Source organism: Polyergus mexicanus, unplaced genomic scaffold (genome assembly GCF_030449975.1).
Source record: "Polyergus mexicanus isolate NDT 795.1 unplaced genomic scaffold, iyPolMexi1.0 SCAF_24, whole genome shotgun sequence".
In the NCBI taxonomy this organism is placed as follows: Eukaryota; Metazoa; Arthropoda; class Insecta; order Hymenoptera; family Formicidae; genus Polyergus; species Polyergus mexicanus.
The window spans coordinates 17,498-40,129 of record NW_027223344.1 but is presented as its reverse complement, the minus strand read 5'-3'; the positions used below and the strand labels follow the sequence as shown (position 1 = coordinate 40,129).

At 34.1% G+C, this 22,632-nt stretch overlaps 3 protein-coding genes across 4 annotated transcripts; 2 read left to right on the top strand and 1 right to left on the bottom strand.

Annotated features, from left to right (window-relative positions):
* Window positions 1-291: 291 nt before the first annotated feature.
* Window positions 292-3,629, top strand: LOC138942889 (stabilizer of axonemal microtubules 2). 2 transcript variants are annotated; one of them, XM_070313360.1, is made up of 10 exons: window positions 292-321; window positions 432-491; window positions 590-634; window positions 845-994; window positions 1,077-1,266; window positions 1,430-1,584; window positions 1,901-2,182; window positions 2,583-2,772; window positions 2,935-3,175; window positions 3,326-3,474. In XM_070313360.1, the coding sequence occupies exons 4-10, from the start codon at window positions 869-871 to the stop codon at window positions 3,450-3,452; spliced, it is 1,311 nt and encodes a 436-aa protein (XP_070169461.1). In that variant the 5' UTR covers window positions 292-321; window positions 432-491; window positions 590-634; window positions 845-868; the 3' UTR covers window positions 3,453-3,474. The 2 variants fall into 2 exon arrangements, with proteins under 2 accessions (XP_070169461.1, XP_070169460.1); XM_070313359.1 differs by lacking the exon at window positions 292-321 and adding an exon at window positions 3,483-3,629 and having other exon boundaries at window positions 457-491; window positions 3,326-3,399.
* Window positions 3,630-5,624: 1,995 nt separating this feature from the next.
* On the top strand, window positions 5,625-9,891 carry Cpr49ah (cuticular protein 49Ah). Its single transcript, XM_070313362.1, has 4 exons — window positions 5,625-5,728; window positions 7,026-7,198; window positions 7,684-7,945; window positions 9,268-9,891. The coding sequence occupies exons 1-4, from the start codon at window positions 5,717-5,719 to the stop codon at window positions 9,358-9,360; spliced, it is 540 nt and encodes a 179-aa protein (XP_070169463.1). The 5' UTR covers window positions 5,625-5,716; the 3' UTR covers window positions 9,361-9,891.
* A 1,275-nt stretch (window positions 9,892-11,166) lies between these two features.
* Window positions 11,167-21,791, bottom strand: LOC138942890 (uncharacterized). Its single transcript, XM_070313361.1, has 4 exons — window positions 21,320-21,791; window positions 14,185-14,444; window positions 13,978-14,097; window positions 11,167-13,840 (listed from the first exon to the last, which is right to left on the bottom strand). Exons 1-4 carry the CDS (start codon window positions 21,356-21,358, stop codon window positions 13,225-13,227), a joined length of 1,035 nt encoding a protein of 344 aa, XP_070169462.1. The 5' UTR covers window positions 21,359-21,791; the 3' UTR covers window positions 11,167-13,224.
* Between the last annotated feature and the right edge of the window lie 841 nt (window positions 21,792-22,632).

Genomic DNA, 22,632 nt, shown 5'->3' with positions numbered 1-22,632 from the left:
TTACTATCCAAAATATTTAAAAATTATGAGAATCTAACTAAATTTCTTCAATCTATTTTTGTGATATTCGATGAGATACCGGCATTGATACAAATTATACCGAGAATCATGGAGATCTGCCCCCCTGATCCGTGAGCTTTGACACCGCAATAACTCGTTAATTGAATTTTGATTTCGGCATCATACTTATTTCTCGTATATTTACACAAACATATCTTTTTAAAATAAATACTTTAAAAATAAATACATAATAATTTTTATTACTGCAGACATAAACAAACTCCGCCGCAGTCGATTATCGAGGCAAAAAATAAAATTCGGGTGAGCTTATAGAAAAAGAGATCACTCTGTCATACTTGTGTATTTAATATCTTAATAATTTCTTTATTCGATCTACACTCCACGTTTTTTTTTTCTGGAACATATTTTAGTTAGGCCATGATGCATGTTGCAACTGTTGCTGCTGTTGTATACCACAGCCCACATGCTACGTGAGTTGACATGCTCTAATTCAATTGTATTTATATATTTATTTATACATTTTGAAGAGACATATAAATTAGAGAGAGCAAAAAATATTTTTTTACAGAAGTATATTCAGCCGGAGGTATCAAAATCCTTCGCGCCCATTCATGTAAGTAATCCAAAGAAAAATTTAGTACAGAATAGAACGATACTTTTACCATGGTTTTCCAAAATTATCCTAATTATATCGACATATATTTAATTGGAAAAATAATATTAAAGAAGAAAACTTTTTTTTTCCTTAATTTGTGATGGATTTATAAAGATATTTTTGCTGTTTCTCTATGTTACAAAATTACATCTCTAACTTCCTTTCTAGTATTATTCAAAATCGGATGTACCAATGGAAAAAAATACGACGTATCGACTCTCTTACTGGGAGGGCCCCAGTACTACAGTGGAGCCCATCCGTCCCGAGGATAATCTGACATGCAGTGATGGACCAATATCTGACGAAACGACGCATAAAGTATGCCAGCATTTTACACTTACGTCGATTTGTTGACAACCTAATTGTCGGAACTGTTGTTGAAATTTAATTGCTTTTTTAGATGAGCTATTTTGGCAACTGGTGCGTGAAAACAGATCCGCCGATAACCCCCTGCGACAAACAGTTGCTTGGTAAAGGTCCGATGGAAGATGTCACGACACAGAAACACGATTATTCGTGGAAATATGTAGATCGCGTTCAACCGATCAGAACGGAGGATAATTTGTACCATCCCTGTGCTGCATTATGCGGTAATTTCTATCGGGCTAGATAAGAATATCTATTTTAATTTTGTGCAATTATACAATAATTTAATAATCTTTAGTATTTGATAAGGATGAAACTTAATGTGGTATTTTAATTATAGTAAAATTTGTTTAATTAATTAATTAATTAATAACATATCAAAATCAGATGATACGACGTATCGCTTGAGCTACTACAATTCCTCCTGTTTACTTCCGACATATTCTTATGCGCCCGTTAATAAATATGTCAAATCGGATGTACCAATGGAAGGTTGTACAACATATAGACTTAGCTATTGGCCGAACGAGATCCCTGTAAAAGTAAGCGATTTAAGCAATGATTCTATTTTTTTATTTTTACGAAATTTATTTTATTCATCCATGTTTTTAATAAGCTACGAATGTTCCAAATAATTTTGTGTTGTATATATATATATATATATATATATATATATATATATATATATATATTTTTTTTTTATATTATATCTCGTACTTCAAATTATATTTATATAATTTTTTACTAGTAATTTATAATAGTTGTATGCAAATTAAACAAAATTATATTTTTTTATAAATATTTATTATGTATGAATATTAATATAAATATATAATTATTTATATTTCCTTTTTTTAGGAGGAACAACCAAGAAGAGAATACTGTCGCCCGGTGACACCGATGGACGGATGTACGACTTACAAACTGAGTTACTGGCCCCATTGCGGTGAAAAGCCTCCCGAACCTATCGTTCTGCAAGGGAACGAAAACTTATTGAATGTCGGTTGCTGCTTCGATGACAATACCACATATCGGCTTAGCTATTTCGGGTGTGGCGATGACAAGCCACCAGATCCCATTCGCCAACCGGGCAATATAATTTTTTCGCCATGTCCGCTCTCTCGCGACACCGTTAATCGGGTGAGAGCGCAAACTAGTGCGAATTTGCATCTTCACGGTGAATTCGATTCGCGGATGACACATTAAATCGGGTCAATGATCACATTATCGAGTGCATTATGCGATGATTACGAGATAATTTTCTCGAATTGCCTAACAATCGTTGCGTCGTCTCGCAGATTGATTTGACAGCCATCTTTCTATCAAGCCGTAATGCTATTGTAACGAAATGACAACAATAAGTATTCCAGTAAGATTGAGGACGTCGATTAACTTTATCGTTTCAACATCGTAGAACATGTCTGAAACGAGATAATCGTTCTATTAATTATAAGATTTTTTATAATCTAAATTATTTATAATCTGGAATTTGATTTTTATATTTGAATTTTCGTGAATCAAAATCGCGCTCTTGTTGCAGCTGAGTTTCCTGGGCAATTGGTGCGTCAAACAGGAAGCGTCTATCGCGCCTTGCGATAAACAGTTGTTAGGTAGAGGCCCGATGCAGGACGAAACTACTCAGAAGCACGATTACACCTGGAAGCAGGTGATGCCGCCGACAGAGATTCGACAGGAAAACAATCTCACTGTCTCGCCTTCGCCATTAGAATGTAAGTTACATAATGTAACATGTATATGTAGTCTTTTATATAACATTAAAAAAATTTGCAATATTTGCTTCCTTGACAAAGTTCCTTTCTTATTCAAGAATCTTAAAAATATTGTATGATTACTTTATTTAATTTATTATTTTCAATGTATGATTATTTCAGCCTGCACAACCCATAGATTATCTTACATACCGAACAATCATGAATGTCTGCTGCCTAATAAATCATACGCACCCATATACAAGTATCAGCACTCTGAGATTCCGATGGAATCCGAGACCACGATGCGATTGAGTTACCAACCCGTAGAACCAGCTGATCAAATCGAGAAACCATGGGCTGTGGCTAGTACCTATTATCCACCCGTTAATCCTATGGAGGATAATACCACATACAATTTAAGGTTTGATCTTTTTACTTTTATTCAATTATTTGTTACAATTTAGATTTTCATAATTTATTTTATAGTTTATTTTATAATTAATTATTATTATACTTATTTTTTGTCTGTTTATAAATTTATAGATTTATAAATTTATAATTTTTCCTCTAGCTACATTCCGCCTGGAACTCTCGTTCCACTGTCATCCTGTTCCACCTCTTGTCCCTCTGTTAAGGCTTACGAAAGTAATTCTTATAAAATTCTTAAAATTCTAAATATCATTTTTTATATTAAATAATATAACTGAGGTTTGTGTAATTTATTCTAGTGTCATCGCAACAAGCTTGTCCCGCATCGTAAATAGAGAGAGATGGTAAGCGGGAAAAAAAAAAAAAAAAAAAATTAATATATTAATTTTTCTTACAATTTTTTTTTGCAGAGATTAAATCTTGCACGAAATGCATGTGTCTCCGATGTGTCCTAATTATGTATGTTGTTGTGATAATAAAATGTCCTTGTGTACAATGACTTTTTAATACTGTATTAAGTTATACAAAAATTCAGCAATTTTTATAATCGCGCTTGTACGGTTATGGCAATCATGTACGATCAACCGTGAAATTTTTCTTTTTAACTTTTTTTACGAAGAAATAATTACACGATGTGAGATCATATATTTAATGTATATATATATATATATATTTTTTTTTTTATGTAACGGCTATTACAGGTATAAAAGTATAACGATTACATCATAATTGATACTCTATGGTAATCGATGATCGATTTAATCGCAGCTGTATTCCATCTTCCGTGAGAAATGCTCATTAGATTATAAATGCAAAAAGTTGCGCTGTAACATCGACCAATGCTCGACTAGACATAATATTCGAGATGCTTCTAGAGGCGTGAGATTATGGATTTTATGTCGCGTCGGAAGTCAACGGCTCCTCGGCGTGAAAGTAGTTAGCATATCTATCCGTTTGCGTAATAATATCGCGGGGTGTTTTCTCTCCTTTTATAAACTCCTTCAAATAAGAGGAATGATAGAGTGCAAGAGAATCAGAAGAAGGCGATGCATAAAAATATATAAAGAAATTGATATATTTTATAATATTATTACATATATATGATTCTTCAAATTGAACAGCTTGTTCTCATAATTATTTATTTATGCACATGACTAACACGACCCGCAGTAACTTTCACTAATTTTCATCTCCGCAGTAGAATCTTGATTATTTAAATGTTAAATAATAAAATGCTTGATTAAATCTCAATGAATATCATATAAATCATCATTGTATAACGTGCCAAGTTAGAGCCTTTTCATCATATATACACGTTAGTGTTTTAAAATCTAATTAAAGTAAATAATTCTCTGCTTTCAAAATTTTAAAAGTTTGGGAATATAACTGTTGCAAAAGAATACATCTCGGTTTTCTCGATAAAATAGAAAGAATGGCGCGAGAGAGCAATCCGAAGGCCGCGCAACAACAAACGTATTGCGCTAATCGGAAGCGCAGTTGCAGGCCGTTGATCGTGGGCTGTTGCGATGGCATTATTACGCGCATTCTCTGATGCATATGTAAGTATGCATATTAGAATGTGTTCCTCGCCCATTGTCTTGCCGATCTCGTAATTCTTAAAACTACAAGAGTACATGGATCCAGAAGGATCCGCACCCACGATTCCACCGGAAGAGATACGAAAGTTTCGAATCATCTGCGATGACGATGCGAGAAATAATTGAGAAATTCGGGTGTTTCAATATTATTTGACACGCAATCATTATTATATATAATTTACCTTTATATATACATATGTAATTTCTTCGTAGTACAATATAAATATTACACAGTATAATAGAAATATTTCACGTAAATAAGTAAATAATAAAAAAATTTTAATTATTGCAGATAATACTTTCATGAAACATCTTAATATTTTAGATTGATATATATATATACATATATATGTATATATATATATATATATATATATATATAATAAACCATTAATATTTAAATTAATATTTTAGATTGATATATATATATGAACTATATCGATACAAATATATAGAGCAATCTATTAATCAATTCACTAAAGCCATAATTTTATCATGGAATGAAGTCGAGCATATAACGTGTTTTTGCAAACAATAGCCATCGGAGGAAAGCTATCGAAAGAATGACGATAGGTTTCAGCCAAGAGTAAGGTCGTCTCGGGCAATGAGATAATCGGAACAGGACGATTCTTGGTACCACGATCTCGGGGAGATCTCGACACGATCGCTCTCGAAAGAAGCGACGATCCCACACACGCATTTACTTTGGAAAAAATATGTAGGCTTCTCGCCATAAAGCACACGAAGCATCTTTCGAGGCGTTCTCGAGTAGGGGTAAAGTGAGAGTGGGTATAAAAGAGGATTTCTTTCCTCTCCTGGGATCGCAGTCGATCTCGTTGGTTTGCGACTATCTTCTTGCGTTTGTACTCCATCGTACTAGCACGGGACTTTACGTCGATTTGTCTTATTACAAGGTGCACATCTCGCGAGTCAGGATGAAATACGTGGTAAGTAACCGCGGGGACCGTCTTCCGGAACGAGCGCGACGCGGTTCTGCCTCTTCAGGATAGAAGAATTAATATCGTGTTCTTTCATTGTTTTCGATTAACTCATTGCACAGACATAAAAAAAGAGAATATTATTGATTAATTTTAACGTCGAATAACATTAATTCTACTTATTTTTTATTTAACTTATTTTTGACCGTCTGTTCTTTTAATTTTCAAAGAAAGAGACATAAATATATATTAAAATAAAATTTATTGACAATGATAAAAAAAGTAAAAATTAAAAAAAATTAATTTTAATACTTAATAAAATTTGAATAACTTAAACTGTAATAATTAAAGTGAATTTGAAAAAATATATATTTAATCAGAAGAATTATCTGACAAAAGATAGTAGCGAAAAAAGTGATGCTTGTAGAATCTTAAGGACCTGTCATCATTGTCGTTAATCATTGCGACATAAGCCGCATTTATTAATTAGTATGCGCGAGATGCATCGTTGAAGTGACGAAATAAGAACTGCGTGGAATTAAAATCTAGAGTTTTACATAATCTAAAGACTGATATGAATCTTTAGTTTTTGCAATCACTTTCATCAAATATTTAAATATATTCACTCATGATGTAATTTTTTTTTTTTTTAAATTCTCTAGCAATTAATATTTTATATGTACAATTAATATATTATATTAGATTTATCATTTTTCTTTTTCTTAGAAGTCAATGCAGATAAGTCGCTTTTAATTAATCAATTATAAATCCTGTAAATAAAATTATAAAATTATAAAAATAAAATTATAAGAAAATTACAATGTTATATAGATAACTTCTCGATTCGATTGATAGACGTAGAATCGAAATGATAATGGAACAAGTAACGCGATATCAAGATATATAAGAGGGGTTCACGATAGGTTGGGATGAAATGGGACGGACTCAATGGGTCAGGAGTTAAACGACCCGTGCTGGCATTTGTTTCTTACTTTCACTCATCTTCTGAGAGCGCATCGCCCGATTTCGTAGCAGAGAAATCGATAAATCCACATTGGCATTTGTGTTACTCTCTTCCGTATCTACTCTCATCGATCATTTCATCCCGCCGATTCCTCTAATTTCAGAATGTCGATTAGAAAGGGAACAAACTGACGTAATCTGAACCTTATGATATAACGTTTTCCCTTAATGGCATAATTGCCTTGATCGTATTGCTGCGTTTGAAATATGCGTTTTAGCGAGATACATCTTAATTATGCATTTTCATAATCGAGACAGAAATGTAACATTTGTAATTTTTCAGGCATTAGCAATGATTCTGGGATTGGCGGTGGCACAGGATCCAAATTATCATGGACGCAATTATCAGCAGGATGATGGACAGCAGACCGACAGCAGACGACCTATATCTACTACGCCCATCCCAATCTTGCATTGGAACAAACAACAGGAACACGATGGAACTTATAAAACTAGGTACAATATTTATATTTTCTATAATTTTAAATTTAACACACAGTTGCCTTAAAAATATTTAAAAATTATTTATTGAATAAAGAATTAAATACTGTAAGAGTAATACTCTAGACAGAATTTTTCTGGAAAAAAAAATTTTTAACAAAAAAATTATTAAAAATAATTATATGAAATTTTAAATCTTTAAAATGTTTTATTTCTCATATATCTCGTCTTTATATATTACATGTGTGAACATATTTCGTCGATTCGACGTATTTTATGCCCTCCATATATTTATACCGCCCATTAAATATTCATCGCACGATAATTTGACGTAATCCCGAAAACACCGATGCAATACTGCACAGTTTCATTACCTGAATCTATCTCGAATCTGCAAACTTCGACAGTGAGCATTTTAATATTATGTAATGCGGCTCGATTTCTGAACCGTACGTTTGCGCAATCGATTATTTAATATCCTGGTAATTTGGATCTTGCAGTTACGAAACGGGCAATAACATTATCGCTGAAGAAAGCGGCTACATCAAGACCATCGGTGAAGGTGAAGACCGGGCGGAGGCGATCGTTCAGCAAGGCACCTTCTCTTATACGAGTCCCGAGGGACAGCTGATCACCATTCACTACACCGCCGATGAGACCGGCTTTCACGCGCAGGGCGATCATATTCCCACGCCACCGCCCGTTAGCGAAGAGATCCAGAAAGGCCTCGACCTCATCTACGCGGGTATTCGTCAGCAAGAGGTAAGTATACACACGATCTTTCCTCTTCCGTCCAATCCTCACTGCCGCCAATTACTAAAAGATTTTCGGATACTATTTCCATGCTTACTTTAGTGACTATTCGAGATTTCATAAAATTCCATAAGATAGAATCTAATTAATGGGAAATTCTGATATAAAGTAATTTTACATGCAAGATTTTATTATTATTTATTTTTATTATTATTATTATATATTTTTATTATTATTATTATTAATTAAGAAAATATTGCAGAGTATTTACGCAATTAAATTCGAATTTGAGTGACTAAGATAATTCTAAATTAGATATCGGTATTTAAAACTGTATTTGTGAAAGAATATGAAAATTAAAGGGTAGATATTTTACTGTAAGATATAAAACTATTAAAAAGAGATTCATTCATGATGACAGGGGAGAGAAAGAAACAGATATAATATGTAAAAGTTTATTGCTGCATTAAAATCCATTCACAGTTTCCTGTCCTCAATTATCCCTACTTATTTCTCTCTCGCCATTTCTTATCATCTCTGTTTATGTTCACATTCATGTTCACCTTTATGGAAAACGTTCTCCTCGATCTTATGGGAAGAAACTTCTGTTTCGCCATAGCTAGCATAGGTCACGGTTTCCACAAGCAGGATTTGTGAAAAGTCATTCAGTTATCCGTATACTATGTGAGCGCACTTGCGAAATCGTGATAGAAATCGATATCGATGAAAAGACTAAAGAGCGCAACATCGTATAAGTGACTTGCGCAAAGAGAAGAGAAAAGATAGCTACTTGCCATCGCACACAATTTCCTCTCGACTCTCATTAATCATCGTGTCACTACAGCAGCTACCAGTTTTCTTCTGCTTTTACTCTCGTTGGGATAGAAAACTACAATCTTGTATACGCTGCAGGAAGCATAACATAGATAGATTCGTGCTGAGAGATCTGCATACAATTAAAATTGCTTCATATGTAGATCAGGATAATTAACATTCTATCACTATCGAATGAATCCATCAATCGTATTTTATATTTCTATATCTTATCTCGCAAAAAAGAATAGCAATTTTTAAATTAAATTGCGAAGTGTGAAAGGAAGAAAATATTGTTGAAATTAAAGATGCTGAAATTTTTCTAAAATTGCTATTGCCCTTCATATAATGATGAGAAACGTAATTCTAATGTTTGCTTGTAACATTCAAATAAGCTCTATTCGATTGCAGTTAAAGAATCCCTTTCGGATAAGAATTATATGTTGTATTTAATTTTATATGAAACTAATATAGCAGGAGCACTTTACTAAAAAAATTTCTTTACGTTTACATTTTAGGAAGAAGAAGCTCGCGCAGCGGCCCAAAAGTCACAACAACCATTAAGCCAGCAGATCGACAGGCGAGACGACTACAACAGAAAATATCAATAGTGAGCGTCTGTCGAGCCTTCTGCGATATAGCGTATTTACAGCACTGTATCGTTATCAAGAAATAGCAATTAAGTTGTTAAGTTACATTATTCCCTCGCGGGTTACACACACAAATACGCTCACCATTATGTGTATACATTTGCAGTAAGAGACATCGCTTGATAAGTTCGTCTTCGTTCTTCCATCCTTCCAACGTTGATCATGTCGATTCTTTCTCAAAGTGAGACACTGGCGTACCATTAATGATTAATCTTTATTTCTTTCTCTCTTTTTCTCTCGCTGTCTCTCTCTTTTTCTGTCCTTCTCTCTCTGTAACAGAGACACCGCCGTGATTGTGCTCTTCAAATATTGGGAATTGACATTTCTTGTGTGTCGCGATAAAGAAGGTCACGAAAGTAACACGTGCCAGCGACCTGATCCAATCGTCTTTACGTTCATTTATAGTGCTATTATTTTTATATATTTTATATATAACAATTTTCTTTCCTCAATATGCAAACTCTTAGTTTCCTCAATATGCAAACTCTTAAAATCTCGATAAATGTTTTATGTTAATTTTCCTTTTTATATCATTATGCAAAAAAAAAAAAAAAAAAAAAAAAAATTCCAAGCATCTTTTCTTTTCTAATACTTTAACTATGTTAAGATATCCTTTATACAATATATAGCATTTCGTTTTTTATATGTTATATAATTTATTTAATATTCCATATTATTCCTTTTTTTTTATCTCTGGATTATCATAGAGAAATATATTTACGAAAACATTATAAATACAATTTCGAGAATTATTAATCTCTTATCGGTACAATAGCAAATAGAAAACAGGAATCAATATTTGATATCAAAGAGAGTCAAGTAATTCGTTTTTCGAATAAATGAATGGACTCTCTGCAAGAGTCACATATTTCTACGAGTTACCGAACGCATATTCTCATACGTGTATAAATCTATATATGGGCATGCAGAGATATTCAATAAACTTTCCGTGAGATAAAAAATCGTTACAGCATAAACGTTGTATAAGCGATCGATAAAAATTTGCGGTTGATCTCTACTTAGAAAAAAATTAGAAAGAAAAGAAGGGAGTGGAAAGATAGAAGAGCATGTTTTTAACGAAGCAAAGCGTCTTTATTGTTAGTTTTATGATATACACAATCTATAAAGGCGTCAGTCTTTGTGCTCGGAGAGAAGAGAAAAGAGAGCACGCTCCGAGGCCAGTGAAACTTTTTACGAGGTAGCGCGTCAAGGCCGGAGAAACTTTAAATGAAGTATGATGATCGAGTAAGATGCCGATGCTTCTGGATGCACGCTGCACTTGTCATTACAACTATGCGGCATGTGAGATCGGCGTGCACGTTCCGCGATTGCACTGTATGACAAAATATTCTATTTATCATACATGATATGTACGATAAAATATTTTTATATTCACAACGCGATGCACGATAATACGCACGTTCTTTTTGAAATCGGACAAGTATCATAAATAAATAAATAAAATTATTAACATTTGTTTAAAAAAAATTTTGAAAAATCTCTAAAAAAATATAGATTTATAAAGACAGTTTTATAAAGAATTCTATAAAGAAATAGATTTACTTATAAAGTAAGTAAGTATCTCTCTTCAAAATAAAATTCTAAATAAATTGATGAAAATATTTGTAACACATAGTACTATATGACTTGGAATAAACGAAATATATATTATCCAAACAAAGTCAGGCATTCGCGATATTCTGGTATCGAGGACTTTTATCTATTTCAGCTGGGATTTTACTGATATTTTTTTAAATATAAAATCAGTTTATTTCATTTCTATCAATCTTAATGAAATTTATTAGCGCAATATTTTTGTCAATTTTTAAATAAAATACAATAAAATGCATGCGCTGGAAACGGATCAAGTGTAGCTAAAAATGTTAAATTTGTTACAAATGCCGACAATATCTAAAGTCGATGTGACATCTAATAAATATAATTTCACCTCATACGTAGTCTTCATAAGATGTTAAATAGATTTTTATTTACTTGATCTTTGTAAACTATTTCGTATCACATGTTTCATCGTGCGCGAGCATTCGCATTATATTCGTTCTTGCATTTATTATGAAATAAGTTAAACACGAAGCAATATCTTACGTACAAATCGTGTTCCTTGACCTCCAGACAGATGTGTTGATGATAATGTCGCTTGCGAGGAATTTTATAATACGAAAATCGCAATTAACTACATGCACAGAACGGAACGGCATGGTTCTCATCGCTATAAAAAAACGGAAAGCGCATAATGCATCCGCTTTTATCTAACAATCAGCACCATTGTCGCGACTTAATGAATTAACTTAACGATCAACTAATGCTATGCGATTTCTTCGTCGTTTGGCATGAGCGGATACCTTAAACGGCAGCAGATTAATTAGTACGTGGAAATATTTGGACACACGCGTTAAACTAGGAAGGAAACTACGTTAGCGTCAGCAGAGTAGGAGATACGAAGCTATCAAAGATTTTTCCGAATCTGCGGCGCTGAATTAATCCTACAATGCGCAGCGAGACGCAATAATATATGTGTAATTATAATTTTTAGCATTGAAAATTTTTAAGATATAATTCAATGATAATTTAAATTATCGAGTGCATTATCTCAAAATTTATGCAGTTGATATATATTTTGCTATAGTGAAATATCCTGCTAGCATATAAAAAAAAATAACGCGTTGTAGGATTAATGTATGATCCGCTCACGCCAAAGTGCCGATCTATTCTATTTTGATTCGTTAGGTGGAATCTCTTCTCCTATCGTAGTTCAATATTCGCCAACAGAGGAAAAAAGATAAAAAGAAATACTAAAAGATTGCGCGGAGATATGTAGGAATTTACACCTAAAGACAATTAATTCGAACAAAAAATTTCCCTTAATCTTGCCGTGAAAAGTTGTACCATTTTAACGAGGTCTTGTAAGAATGAGAATAAACTTTCTAAAGTATCTTTTGGTGTGAAAATGTAAGTTACTGAAGCTTACGCGTATGAAGCATGCACGAGACAATGGTGATCGAGAGTCTTCGCACGCTTCATAGATTGATGACGTAATTGGAAAACTTGGCAAACATTGTCCGAGACGATTTTACAATTTTCTTTCTTTCAAGGAAGTCCCACCGCGTTTCCCTGAAAACTAAATCTAGTCCAGCATGGCATCTAACGTCGTCTATTTGCGGTATACGATTATCTGCTCGCGATAATAGCGCAACAATAGCAGGACGATGAATCAGGAAGCGATGAGCTGTCGCCATCTCGATAGGTCTTTGTCTCGCTTTTTTATGTAAGCTTATATACTTTTTTCTCTCTATTAAATCTTTTTACACACTTCATCTTGTCTCCTGATTCCATCAGTCCTTGCATTCCTCGTAACTCTATATTATTTCGGATAATACTGGCAACCGTTGGCAACGATGACACAACGAAGTCGTACATCAGAAAAAAAAAATCGTGGCACTTCGAAAAATGTTGTATAAACAACGTTGATGAACGAGAATTCTCTGTCGAGGAACATTATTCTTTCCCATGGTATATAGAGCGTCTTTATGTCTGTTTAAGAGACTCTATTTATCGTTCTTCCTCCCTTCAACATTCGTCAGGATTCTATCGCTGCCGGAAAATCGGCAACCAACGAGAATTTCTTCAGAGAACATCGACAATAGGCGGCAGTTCAATCCGATGAACGGTCTCGCCATCGAGATCATCGAATCGAACTGACGCCGTCCAGCATTGGTGAAATCCAGCGTCGATGCGGTATCGGATGTGATGAGCTCCTCGAGATAAACGTCATGCTCCAACGTGGTAAAGCGATGAACAACGAGGGAACTATGACGAGGGAGCTCTCGTCGAAGAGGCTCTCGAGACGCGCGTCCTGGATACATCGGGCGGAAGCGGATCGTACGGCGTTGCATTGAAGCCGACGTATCGATTGTTCTTCTTGTGAAGGAATCCGCCAGTGAGTGGATCCGTCTTGTAATAAATCACCCGTCTGATACCGAACGGATCGATGTAGCCAAACGAACCAACGTTATTGCCATCGGGCTCTCGTTCCTCCTCGTGATATTGCCTCCTTAGGTAATATTGGAAACCGTTCGCCGTGGTGTAAGTGCCATCGTACGGCGGAAAATCGGCCGAACCGCTCCGAGAAATTGGAGCATGATAGCTCGGTTTGCTGGAGTCATCGATAGCGGGATCGTAGGGAGCTTCGAGAAGCTGAGTCGGTGGTCGAGCGACTGATCCGCGATAATAAGAAGTCTGTGGTCGCTGATAAGTATTCAGGTTCTGCAATCCCGATCCAGAAGAGAAACCTGATCGATTCGAATAATAATTATTTCCCGAAATCGATGAATAGATCGGTCGTGGTCTGATGGTCGTCGGAGTGTAATAACCGGAAGTAATGTCATTCTCGGATAACGATACAATGGCATTGGGATCTGGTCGTCTGTAAAACATAAATTTATACATATTTTTATATATATTTTTGGAAAAAAATTTATTTGTAGCAAGCAAGTTTTATTTTAGCAAATTATCTTCTAAAATATTAAATAAACACCATGAATTTTTTTTATTAATCTTCACCTGAAAGGATTAGGTGGTCTTCTGGGTCTGGCCAGAACTCCAGTTTGTGCCGGAACTTTCTTTGTTTCCGCCATTGCGTCCTGAATAGGTCGATCCTTACCCACATAGACCATCTTTGATCTAAAAAATTTTCAACATTCCGAATGAGTTTCGTCGCCCCCATCGCAATCATTGTTACTAGTTAATTTTATTTTTCGTTAAACCTACCTTAATATTCGGAATCCCTCGTGATCCGCGATATAATCCTTCAGTCTCAAATATCCGAGAGGATCTAGCCAGCCTTCCGTTCCGATCACCGTGCCGTCAGCCAATCTCTTTTCTTTTCTGTATTGACCGTTCGATGTCTGAAAGCGAAAGAACCTCTCCGGGCCCTCATCGGTCTGAATATGATACTGCGTATTGGGATTTAGATTCCAGCCGCTCTTCTGAGCCTCGATCTCGTCCGCTGTCAAACACAGCGCCGAAACCTGCAACGTGAATCTGCTTAAATCGTTTCCGCGTCACGTCAAGCCCTCGTTATTGCTATTGATGGGAAATATAAACGTTTTAATTATTAGAATTTCAAGATATCCGTTCGATGTATTTTGAATGAAAAATATTGAATCAATCGATATCTATTACAATGAAAGTTAAGGAAGAATTTAATAGAAATTAAAAATATGTGCATAGAAAATTAATTCATTTTTAAATTTGTGTGTCTTTTGTAATTTTAAAAATACAACAAATATAAAAAATCATTATGTTTCACACAATATGTTGTAAACAATATTTAATATATTTTTTCGAATTTTATAAAACTAAAAAGGTATGTGTGTGAAAGAATATATAATACTAGAACAAAATTATTCATATGATCATAACAATATCTATCTACATTGCAGAGAATAAAAATAAGACTTGTGCTAACTAAATAGTATTACAAATTTAAATTTAATCAATAAGCCGTTTAAGATTTACAAGCACATACAAGCGAATCTCTAGTTAACTGACGACAAACTGTGCAAAGGACGCGAGCAGCTATACGTGAGGGTATCTCCTCGCAAACGATTAGTCAGCATCGTTTCTCAGACATACAAGAGTCTCCCTTTTCTTCTTCACGATCTACACGCTTGCTTGTAGGCGCGGCAACATAAACTCTGTTTCGCCTGTCGGTCGTAATCACTCCAGGCGTTAGGCGTAAAGTCCCTTTACGGCGTTACGATTTGTAGACGATAAACGTTTCGTTTCAAACACGTCTCCGGACCAATCAATCTCGAAACGGCGCGTTTTACTTCGTTAGATTTTTCACAGCATTTGATGGGATTCTAAAGCTCATGCTGCTCTATTCATTCATGAGCATATATCACATCGCGATGGCAAAGAAATTGCAACCACTAAAAGTTTATTTATGCGATAGCTGAATTCTTCTTATAAATTTAAGTCGCAGCTTTTGTAGGGAAAGATTTTCTGTACGTGTTGCATACGCGCGTGCATCCTTTAAAAGGAAATATAGATGCGATAAAAAGACATCTCCTTGAAGCTAATTTTCTCTTTATAAAAACGTAGCAAAGAGTCATGAATTCTGATTGCGAGAAAAAAATAATCCGTCATGATATATATCCGACAATTATTAAGATCAAATAACTTTTTTTCATCACATAGTGTAAATTACTTTTGCAATTACTTTTGTCATACCGACATAACAATTAAAACAATACGTGTCGTGTATCGCGTCTCGGTTTATGCAAAAATAAAATTCCCACGTTTAAAATCATGTTTCATTCTTGCACGTCATCATCGTAAAAAGAGCTCGAGATCCGTAGACCGGTCCACGATTCAAATTATCCGCGCCTTCTTATTTCGAGAATAAAATAGAAAGTCGGTAAAAAGTCGAAACGTAACGAATCCTTATTTTACGCAGCGATATCTTGGACCTGAACCTATTCGATGCGCGTTTGGTCAGAAAATATACGCTACAATGTACCACAATAATTCCGACTACGCAGAGAATGCAGCGCCTTTTATATCGTAATATCTTTCATAGCGGAGAACATTGCGCGCAAACACAGTGGTCACGTAAGAGATACTTATCCCTTCTATCGTAGATTTTGCGTGGGATTGACCAAGACCGCGAGGTCCACCTCTCGTCGGTCCATATTAAGAGATGCTGGGTCGACTGAGCGTAGGGCCGGAAAATAAATATTACGCATCAAAGAGTATTCTCTCTCCGTGGAGTATATACGTAACTATATTATCTCTAGAGAAATGAAAAGAATAGCAGAAATATTTGCAAAAGCGTGAAAAAAGAAATGGAACTATCTCTCGAGATATCTGTAGATAATTTTCCTTAAAAATGTTTCTTTTTCTATTAAATTTAAAAAGTTTTAAAAATCACGCACGCAATATATTGAAATTTTTAAATATGTAAAATATTAAGTAAATATTTACAAGCGCTACATGATGGAATAAGATAAGATCAGATTTCTCTTAATCGATTTCATAGATTCCTTCGCGAATGTGACATTATTTTATGGGACATGGTGTAGAGAGTCAAGGTATGCCGCAATTGACCTTGGACCTTCCCATGTATCATATGTGTACTTGATACTCATCATGTTGCTGCATCTCTTTGCTGGAAAAAATTCGCACTCGAGATTGCTTCGGCATCCTTGAAACTGGTTCACGGTGTTATTGCTGCGAGGCACTTTAACTTGAAAAATGATAGTTGTTGTAGGAGCCAGATTCAATGTTAAGTCGACATCCTTGAAACATGCATCCCTGGGGGAATCACGATTTTGTTTTTGTATACGTAAGATTCTGATGAAGCCCTATGGCTAAACATCTTCGATCTACATAAAATTGATCGCTTTAATATTTTATTTATACACGTAAATCTCTTCAAAAGATACATTGCGTCGGCAGATTTTATCGATTCTATTAGTTCGATATTGCATGTATACGTTTTAATCTGCATTCCATTCTGTGAAATTCAAAAGATTGAATAATAAGATTAAGATCTGTTTCATACGATTGATACAGATATAATCTGCAGTTTCGAAAACAAAAAAAGATTATAAGAGATAGAATTTCTGCGAACCTCTCATGACGTAGTTTATCTATATATAGTTTCTATGATTGTAGGGTAAACCTTTTCTTTTCCGGAATTTGCAGTTTGCTTTTGATCTTGAGAGAGATTATATGGAGACATTTTCCTACTTCTATCTTTGTCAAAATTATAGTGCTCGCAAGAAAGTATTAATTATCATTCGAGCGGAACTATTTCTTCTTTCCAATGGTATCAGTGAGGAACTAACATGTTGTATTATCAATATGTTATATTATCAGTAAAAGATGTTTGTTTATCTTTTTGCAGGAAAAGCAATAACATGTGAGATATATATGTTAATTCATAAACATGCATTATCGTATCATTCATTATTATCGTTCGCAAAAAATTTTTTTTGCTAAAGATTAAAGCCAGTTATTCCTGTATAAACATTAATTAAAGTTAAATTTAACTGATTTTCTCTCTCTCTCTCTCTCTCTCTCTCTCTCTCTCTTTTATATGCACGAAGAGGCTCAGCATGAGAAAGTAATTTAATAGTATCTTAAGACGAGAGAAGATACAACGATCTTCTCGCCCGTAGTCGCAGTGAAAGAGTTATTCTACGGATAATTGCGATTCCAGACCGGGATCATAAATAATCAAGACGGGGAATAAATTGCGTTATGTATCAAGGACTCAACACAGTGGCACGAATTTTATTCACGTCGTCATAATAGGGCGCAATTCGCGAAGAACCTTTGGAGTCTAGCGTTAGCTAGTTTTAACCTCGCCACGCATCAATTTCCATCCTCTCGAAAGAAAGCCACCGTTTCGGCCGGCGATTCTGCACGAGGTCGTCCAAGACGCGCAATTAACCCGCTAAATTATCATTGCATCGTCTATTGTCCCAGCCGGTCACGGTGATTTCACTTCTGCACAGGAGCCGGCCGCGGTTCCTTTCGCTCGCTTCCGCCGCCGTTCTCCATCTTCTCGCGCGCGCACGATCTCCTTGCTCATTAAAAACACTTTACACTCCCCCATGGTTCCCACGTGCCTAATCACGTGATATAATCTGGCATTACAATTAAGCTGCGCCCGGGAACGTGGCGACATTGATAATAAATTTAGCACCCGAAAAAGAAAATGACTACTCTAATTACGCAGATAATTAATTAAAGATGGAATAAATTAAGGCGATTCTCGATTGATTGCTTTGATGACTTGTCTGAGATAATTAAACTGACATTGACATATTTTTATCGCTTAAATTATCGTGTATATTTTATAAGCTTAATATACACAATGCTGTTGATTTTAGCAATAGTATAAGCAAAAATATATGTAATAATGTGTATATATTTAAAAAAATTATTTTAAATAAACAAGTAAAATATTTTAAGAAATAAAGTGAATTGGGTAGCGCTAATAATTAGAAAGTATAATAATCGGACAATTCTGCACACTTTATGTCTTAATTATTATTTGTTACCCTGTGTCATGTGCTTTGTTATAAAAGCTATCATTTTAATCTCTGAATAGAATTTTATGAGTTAATTTATATTTCCTTTTTATTGTCATTTATTTTAACATCTTTCATATATTTAATATCGTTGAAGTTTTATTCATTTACTTGTAATGTGCATTGTAGCACATTGTAAGAAGCTTTTGAAGTATTTTTCGCGCTCATGGTATGCAGCATCATCGTTGGTGGCATCTTGCCGCGATCCAACTGCATAGCATACAATGTTACTGTAATATTACTGGTCGTAATCGTAGATTATGTCGCATGGTATGCGCGATCTTGTTTGCGATCTTACTTGGCATTCGAGGAGCGTCATGAGGTGTTTCATGAACGCGCTTCGCGACCTTCGAGCGAACGCGCGCGCTAATTGATATTCGAACTGCGCGATATTAATTACCTTCGTGTGGTTTTGATATTTACGGTACAAGGATCGATGAGCAATCCTAACTATTTTCAAACACGAATATCTCATATATCGTTCTCAACTTGGCATCGATTTTGTAACCCATTTTTTACAACTCATGTTTTATAATTCATTTTTTATGTCTCATTTTATAACTCATTTGTAGCATATACATGTAGTCATTAATATATTTTAAACAAAGGCTTTAATATCCGAGCTATTTAATATTCTCTCTTTTTAATATTTAAAATTAGAAGGGTACTCTCAATTTTATTTAAATATAAATGTTTTTTATTATTTTTTACTAGATTACATATAAATAGTATATAGAATTAAAAATGATGAATTCCAAGTTTTGTGTGTTTTACAATTCATTAGATTATTTAAATTACATTGAATAATAATATTAAATTATTTTTGATGATTATAATATCTTCATTAATTACAATATACGATCTAAGAATCGCACCGCGATAAGATAATAATTCATAGTTAACAATAAAAAGGAAATATGTTGGAATAAAAATTCTTTAAGATTCCTATGCTAAAGAATATCATGCTTAATTAAATCAGATGAGATTTCTTTAACAAGCTAATTACTAATATCTAAAAATCTTATTTTCTCACAGTCTTTTCATTAATATCTATTCAATGAAAATTATAAGAAAAAGTTATTTTTATTTGTTTGATTTGGAAAGTAGTTGTCATTATTCTCATTCTCAGAAAATTCAATAGCTTTTTTTTCTTGTATGTAAGATGCCATTAACAGCCTATATATAATATCTTATTTCAGATTTAGCAATTAATATTTTGATTTTTGTAGTATATTAATATTTAAAATGCATTTCTTATGTTAATAAATTAATTGTCAAAAATTAGCGAGGAAATATAAGAATTGTAATAAAATTAAAATGTGTGACAAAATTATAATTAAATACATTAATTGAGTATCGAGATATTGTTAGAAATAGATTGATTTTACTGATTGATTTCAATCTAAACTGCATTGTTTGTCACACATGTATTTTTATTTGCATACCATCCAACCACATGACCAGAAAAGAGAACGTCATCTTTTGTTACTCTTCTATTCACGCGATCTTCACGGTATACGAGCTCGTGCATCGAACTCTCTCGTAGTAAGAATAGAGCCGGGTGCCTCTTTTACAAACGCATGCTCGATGTCGACTTTCATGAACGCGTTCCACAAATCACAGGTGTCAGTTTTGATCGGGCGTACGTTTCGCGCAAAGATGTAAATATACGCGTGATAAATTACGCTCGATGAGTGTGCGGAACAATCAGCAGTAAATCGACACGAGTGCTTACGCAAATGAGCTCGAATCGTCATCGTTAAATATATATAAAAGTATCATACGTTCTCTTGACAATGTAAGAACGTAAACACTTTCAATTTTTATCGCGCGTTCCAAAACTACAATATTATTGTTAAATTTAAAACGTAGAATTAAATAATACAATATTTATAACTCGTAAGGCTATACTAGAGAAGTTTTATTAAAAATATTAATATATATTTAAATTCTTCAAATTCTTGGAAACACATAAGCTATTCTAATTCTATTACTTTCTCAATACTAATAGAATAAATAGAAGAAAAGAGAGATCTATTCCTATTAATACATTTTTTACAACAATTTTATAGAAAATGACTCGATCAGCATTGTATATGCACATTAAATTAAAATTAAATTTGTAACTATACAAATATTTCTCAGCTTTCCCATGCGAAATTAGCACATGCGCGATATTTTATTGTTAATATCACTTTACTAAGTTTATCTTCTTGAAATGATTTAGGAAAATAGCGAGATTACATAGTCTCTCTTTTGTCGATTCATTTGTCAGTTATTATTGAATGATCTAAGAAATCGCGTATAATCATCAGCTCGCGACCAATGTTTTACTCGGTTGAGGATCTTGGAGTAGCGTCAATGTAAATTTCAATGTCAATCCGAATTAAACGTTCGTAGTGTGCAGATCAATGAAAAGGTCAGCAACCTGACTTCGCAAATATCTCTACTAAATTAAATGTCAATATCGATTTCATTTTTATTAATCGTCGATTTAATTCGTCATTACGAATTATTGATTTATTATAAATATAAGCAAACATGAAAATTAACAAAATATACACAGTAATTTATTCTATAATATCAAATTAATTATTATTAGTTAAATATTTGCCAAATAAAATTAATATTATTAAACACAAAACATTAATTTTATTTGGCAAATATTTAATTAATAATAATTTATATATATATATATGTATATATATTTAAATTATTATTTATTGTATATGCTTATATACATGTGTGTATATTATAAATGCAGGTTTATTTATGCATAATAAATCTGTGAATCCTACCGTCAAGAGATTGAGGCAAAGACAGGTTTGCAAAATCATGATCACGCCAGTGCAACCTTGCAATTTTCTCGGGGTTTCCTTTTTATCGTCTTGCAGTAATCACGGTGATCTCGCTGGAGCAAAGTTCTTTTATTTCTTACGCAAAAGTCGCTCGTTAACATACATTACGATCTCCAGCGATTAATCGACAGCAAAGAAATTTCTCTATCAGATAATTGAAACCTAAAACCCATAGATAGATATCTCTTCTTAATTGCAGAGAGATATATCAATACAGAGAGATTTAATTCCTTTCTCCGCGAAAAAAAAGAGAAGCACGTGACGCCGCGGGCTTTAAAAATTCACGAACATCGAAAATGAGAGAAGGGAAAATGACCCACCCACCCACTTTCGCGGACCGGATGTCTACGGAAGGAGAAGCGGAAGAGAGCAGCGTCGACGAGTCATCGATCGCGTCGATGTCGTCGAGACGGACCGGATGGAAGCGATATTGTGACTGAGAACCGGCGATGTCTGCATTTTCAGATCCGCTGTAAGACGGACCTATGCTCCTTCCCTCACGACCATCCCCCTCCGTAAGGAGACCGTTTTTCCCGGCGACCGAGACCGCGCTCGCCCACCATCGAGTACTCTACATTCGCGGCGTATGATGTGTGCTTCAAAGATAGATCTGGAATTATTAGCTTGGAGCGCATGCGTAATCGTTGCACGTGATTCCGCGATCCTTTCGGATGACGTAAAGGGGTAGGTTCGGTCCATATAAGGCCAAAACGTCTTCCGCTTTATTTCTATGGTTTGTCGTCTTACATAATAATCAGCTTCTATAAAATTAGATTTCCAAGTTTTAAATTACTAAAAAATTATTTTATTATATTAGTTTATGATCTAGCTATATAAAAGATTCAATATTGCTGATCAAAAATTGAGAAAAGAAAATGAAAGGTATGATAGAAAAATATTTTAGGGGAATCACATCTCGTGGAATAATATATTTCATTTTAGACGTCTTCTACTTACTGACATTGTATCGTTGAGGAAATCATTCTAGACTTGGTTATAAATCTTGCATTTTAATTTATTTTGCATGACAGACAATCAATTGAATAGTCACGAATCACAAATAGCACGCAATCTTAAAGTGATATATTGAGGAAACTATAAACAGCGGGGAAATTGCATGATGCATGTGAGATTTATAATTGTCTTTCAGTGATGAGAAAGATCGAGGTCTCGTAAGATTGAATTCCTGTTAAGATGTTATGGAAAATATCTCACATATCTTGATGCATAATCGTTATTTATTCTACGATTAA

What these genes read in the sequence shown, in the direction of transcription:
- LOC138942889 (XM_070313360.1), top strand. Translation starts at nt 869, where the DNA reads ATGGAAAAAAATACGACGTATCGACTCTCTTACTGGGAGGGCCCCAGT. An exon ending in CTCGCCTTCGCCATTAGAAT is followed by an intron (nt 2,773 to 2,934) that starts GTAAGTTACATA and finishes TGATTATTTCAG; the next exon opens with CCTGCACAACCCATAGATTA. An exon ending in AATACCACATACAATTTAAG is followed by an intron (nt 3,176 to 3,325) that starts GTTTGATCTTTT and finishes TTTTTCCTCTAG; the next exon opens with CTACATTCCGCCTGGAACTC.
- Cpr49ah (XM_070313362.1), top strand. An exon ending in GATGGAACTTATAAAACTAG is followed by an intron (nt 7,199 to 7,683) that starts GTACAATATTTA and finishes TGGATCTTGCAG; the next exon opens with TTACGAAACGGGCAATAACA. An exon ending in CGGGTATTCGTCAGCAAGAG is followed by an intron (nt 7,946 to 9,267) that starts GTAAGTATACAC and finishes TTTACATTTTAG; the next exon opens with GAAGAAGAAGCTCGCGCAGC.
- LOC138942890 (XM_070313361.1), bottom strand. Translation starts at nt 21,358, where the DNA reads ATGATTTTGCAAACCTGTCTTTGCCTCAATCTCTTGACG. An exon ending in TTTGCCTCAATCTCTTGACG is followed by an intron (nt 14,445 to 21,319) that starts GTAGGATTCACA and finishes TTCACGTTGCAG; the next exon opens with GTTTCGGCGCTGTGTTTGAC. An exon ending in GAGGGATTCCGAATATTAAG is followed by an intron (nt 14,098 to 14,184) that starts GTAGGTTTAACG and finishes AAAATTTTTTAG; the next exon opens with ATCAAAGATGGTCTATGTGG.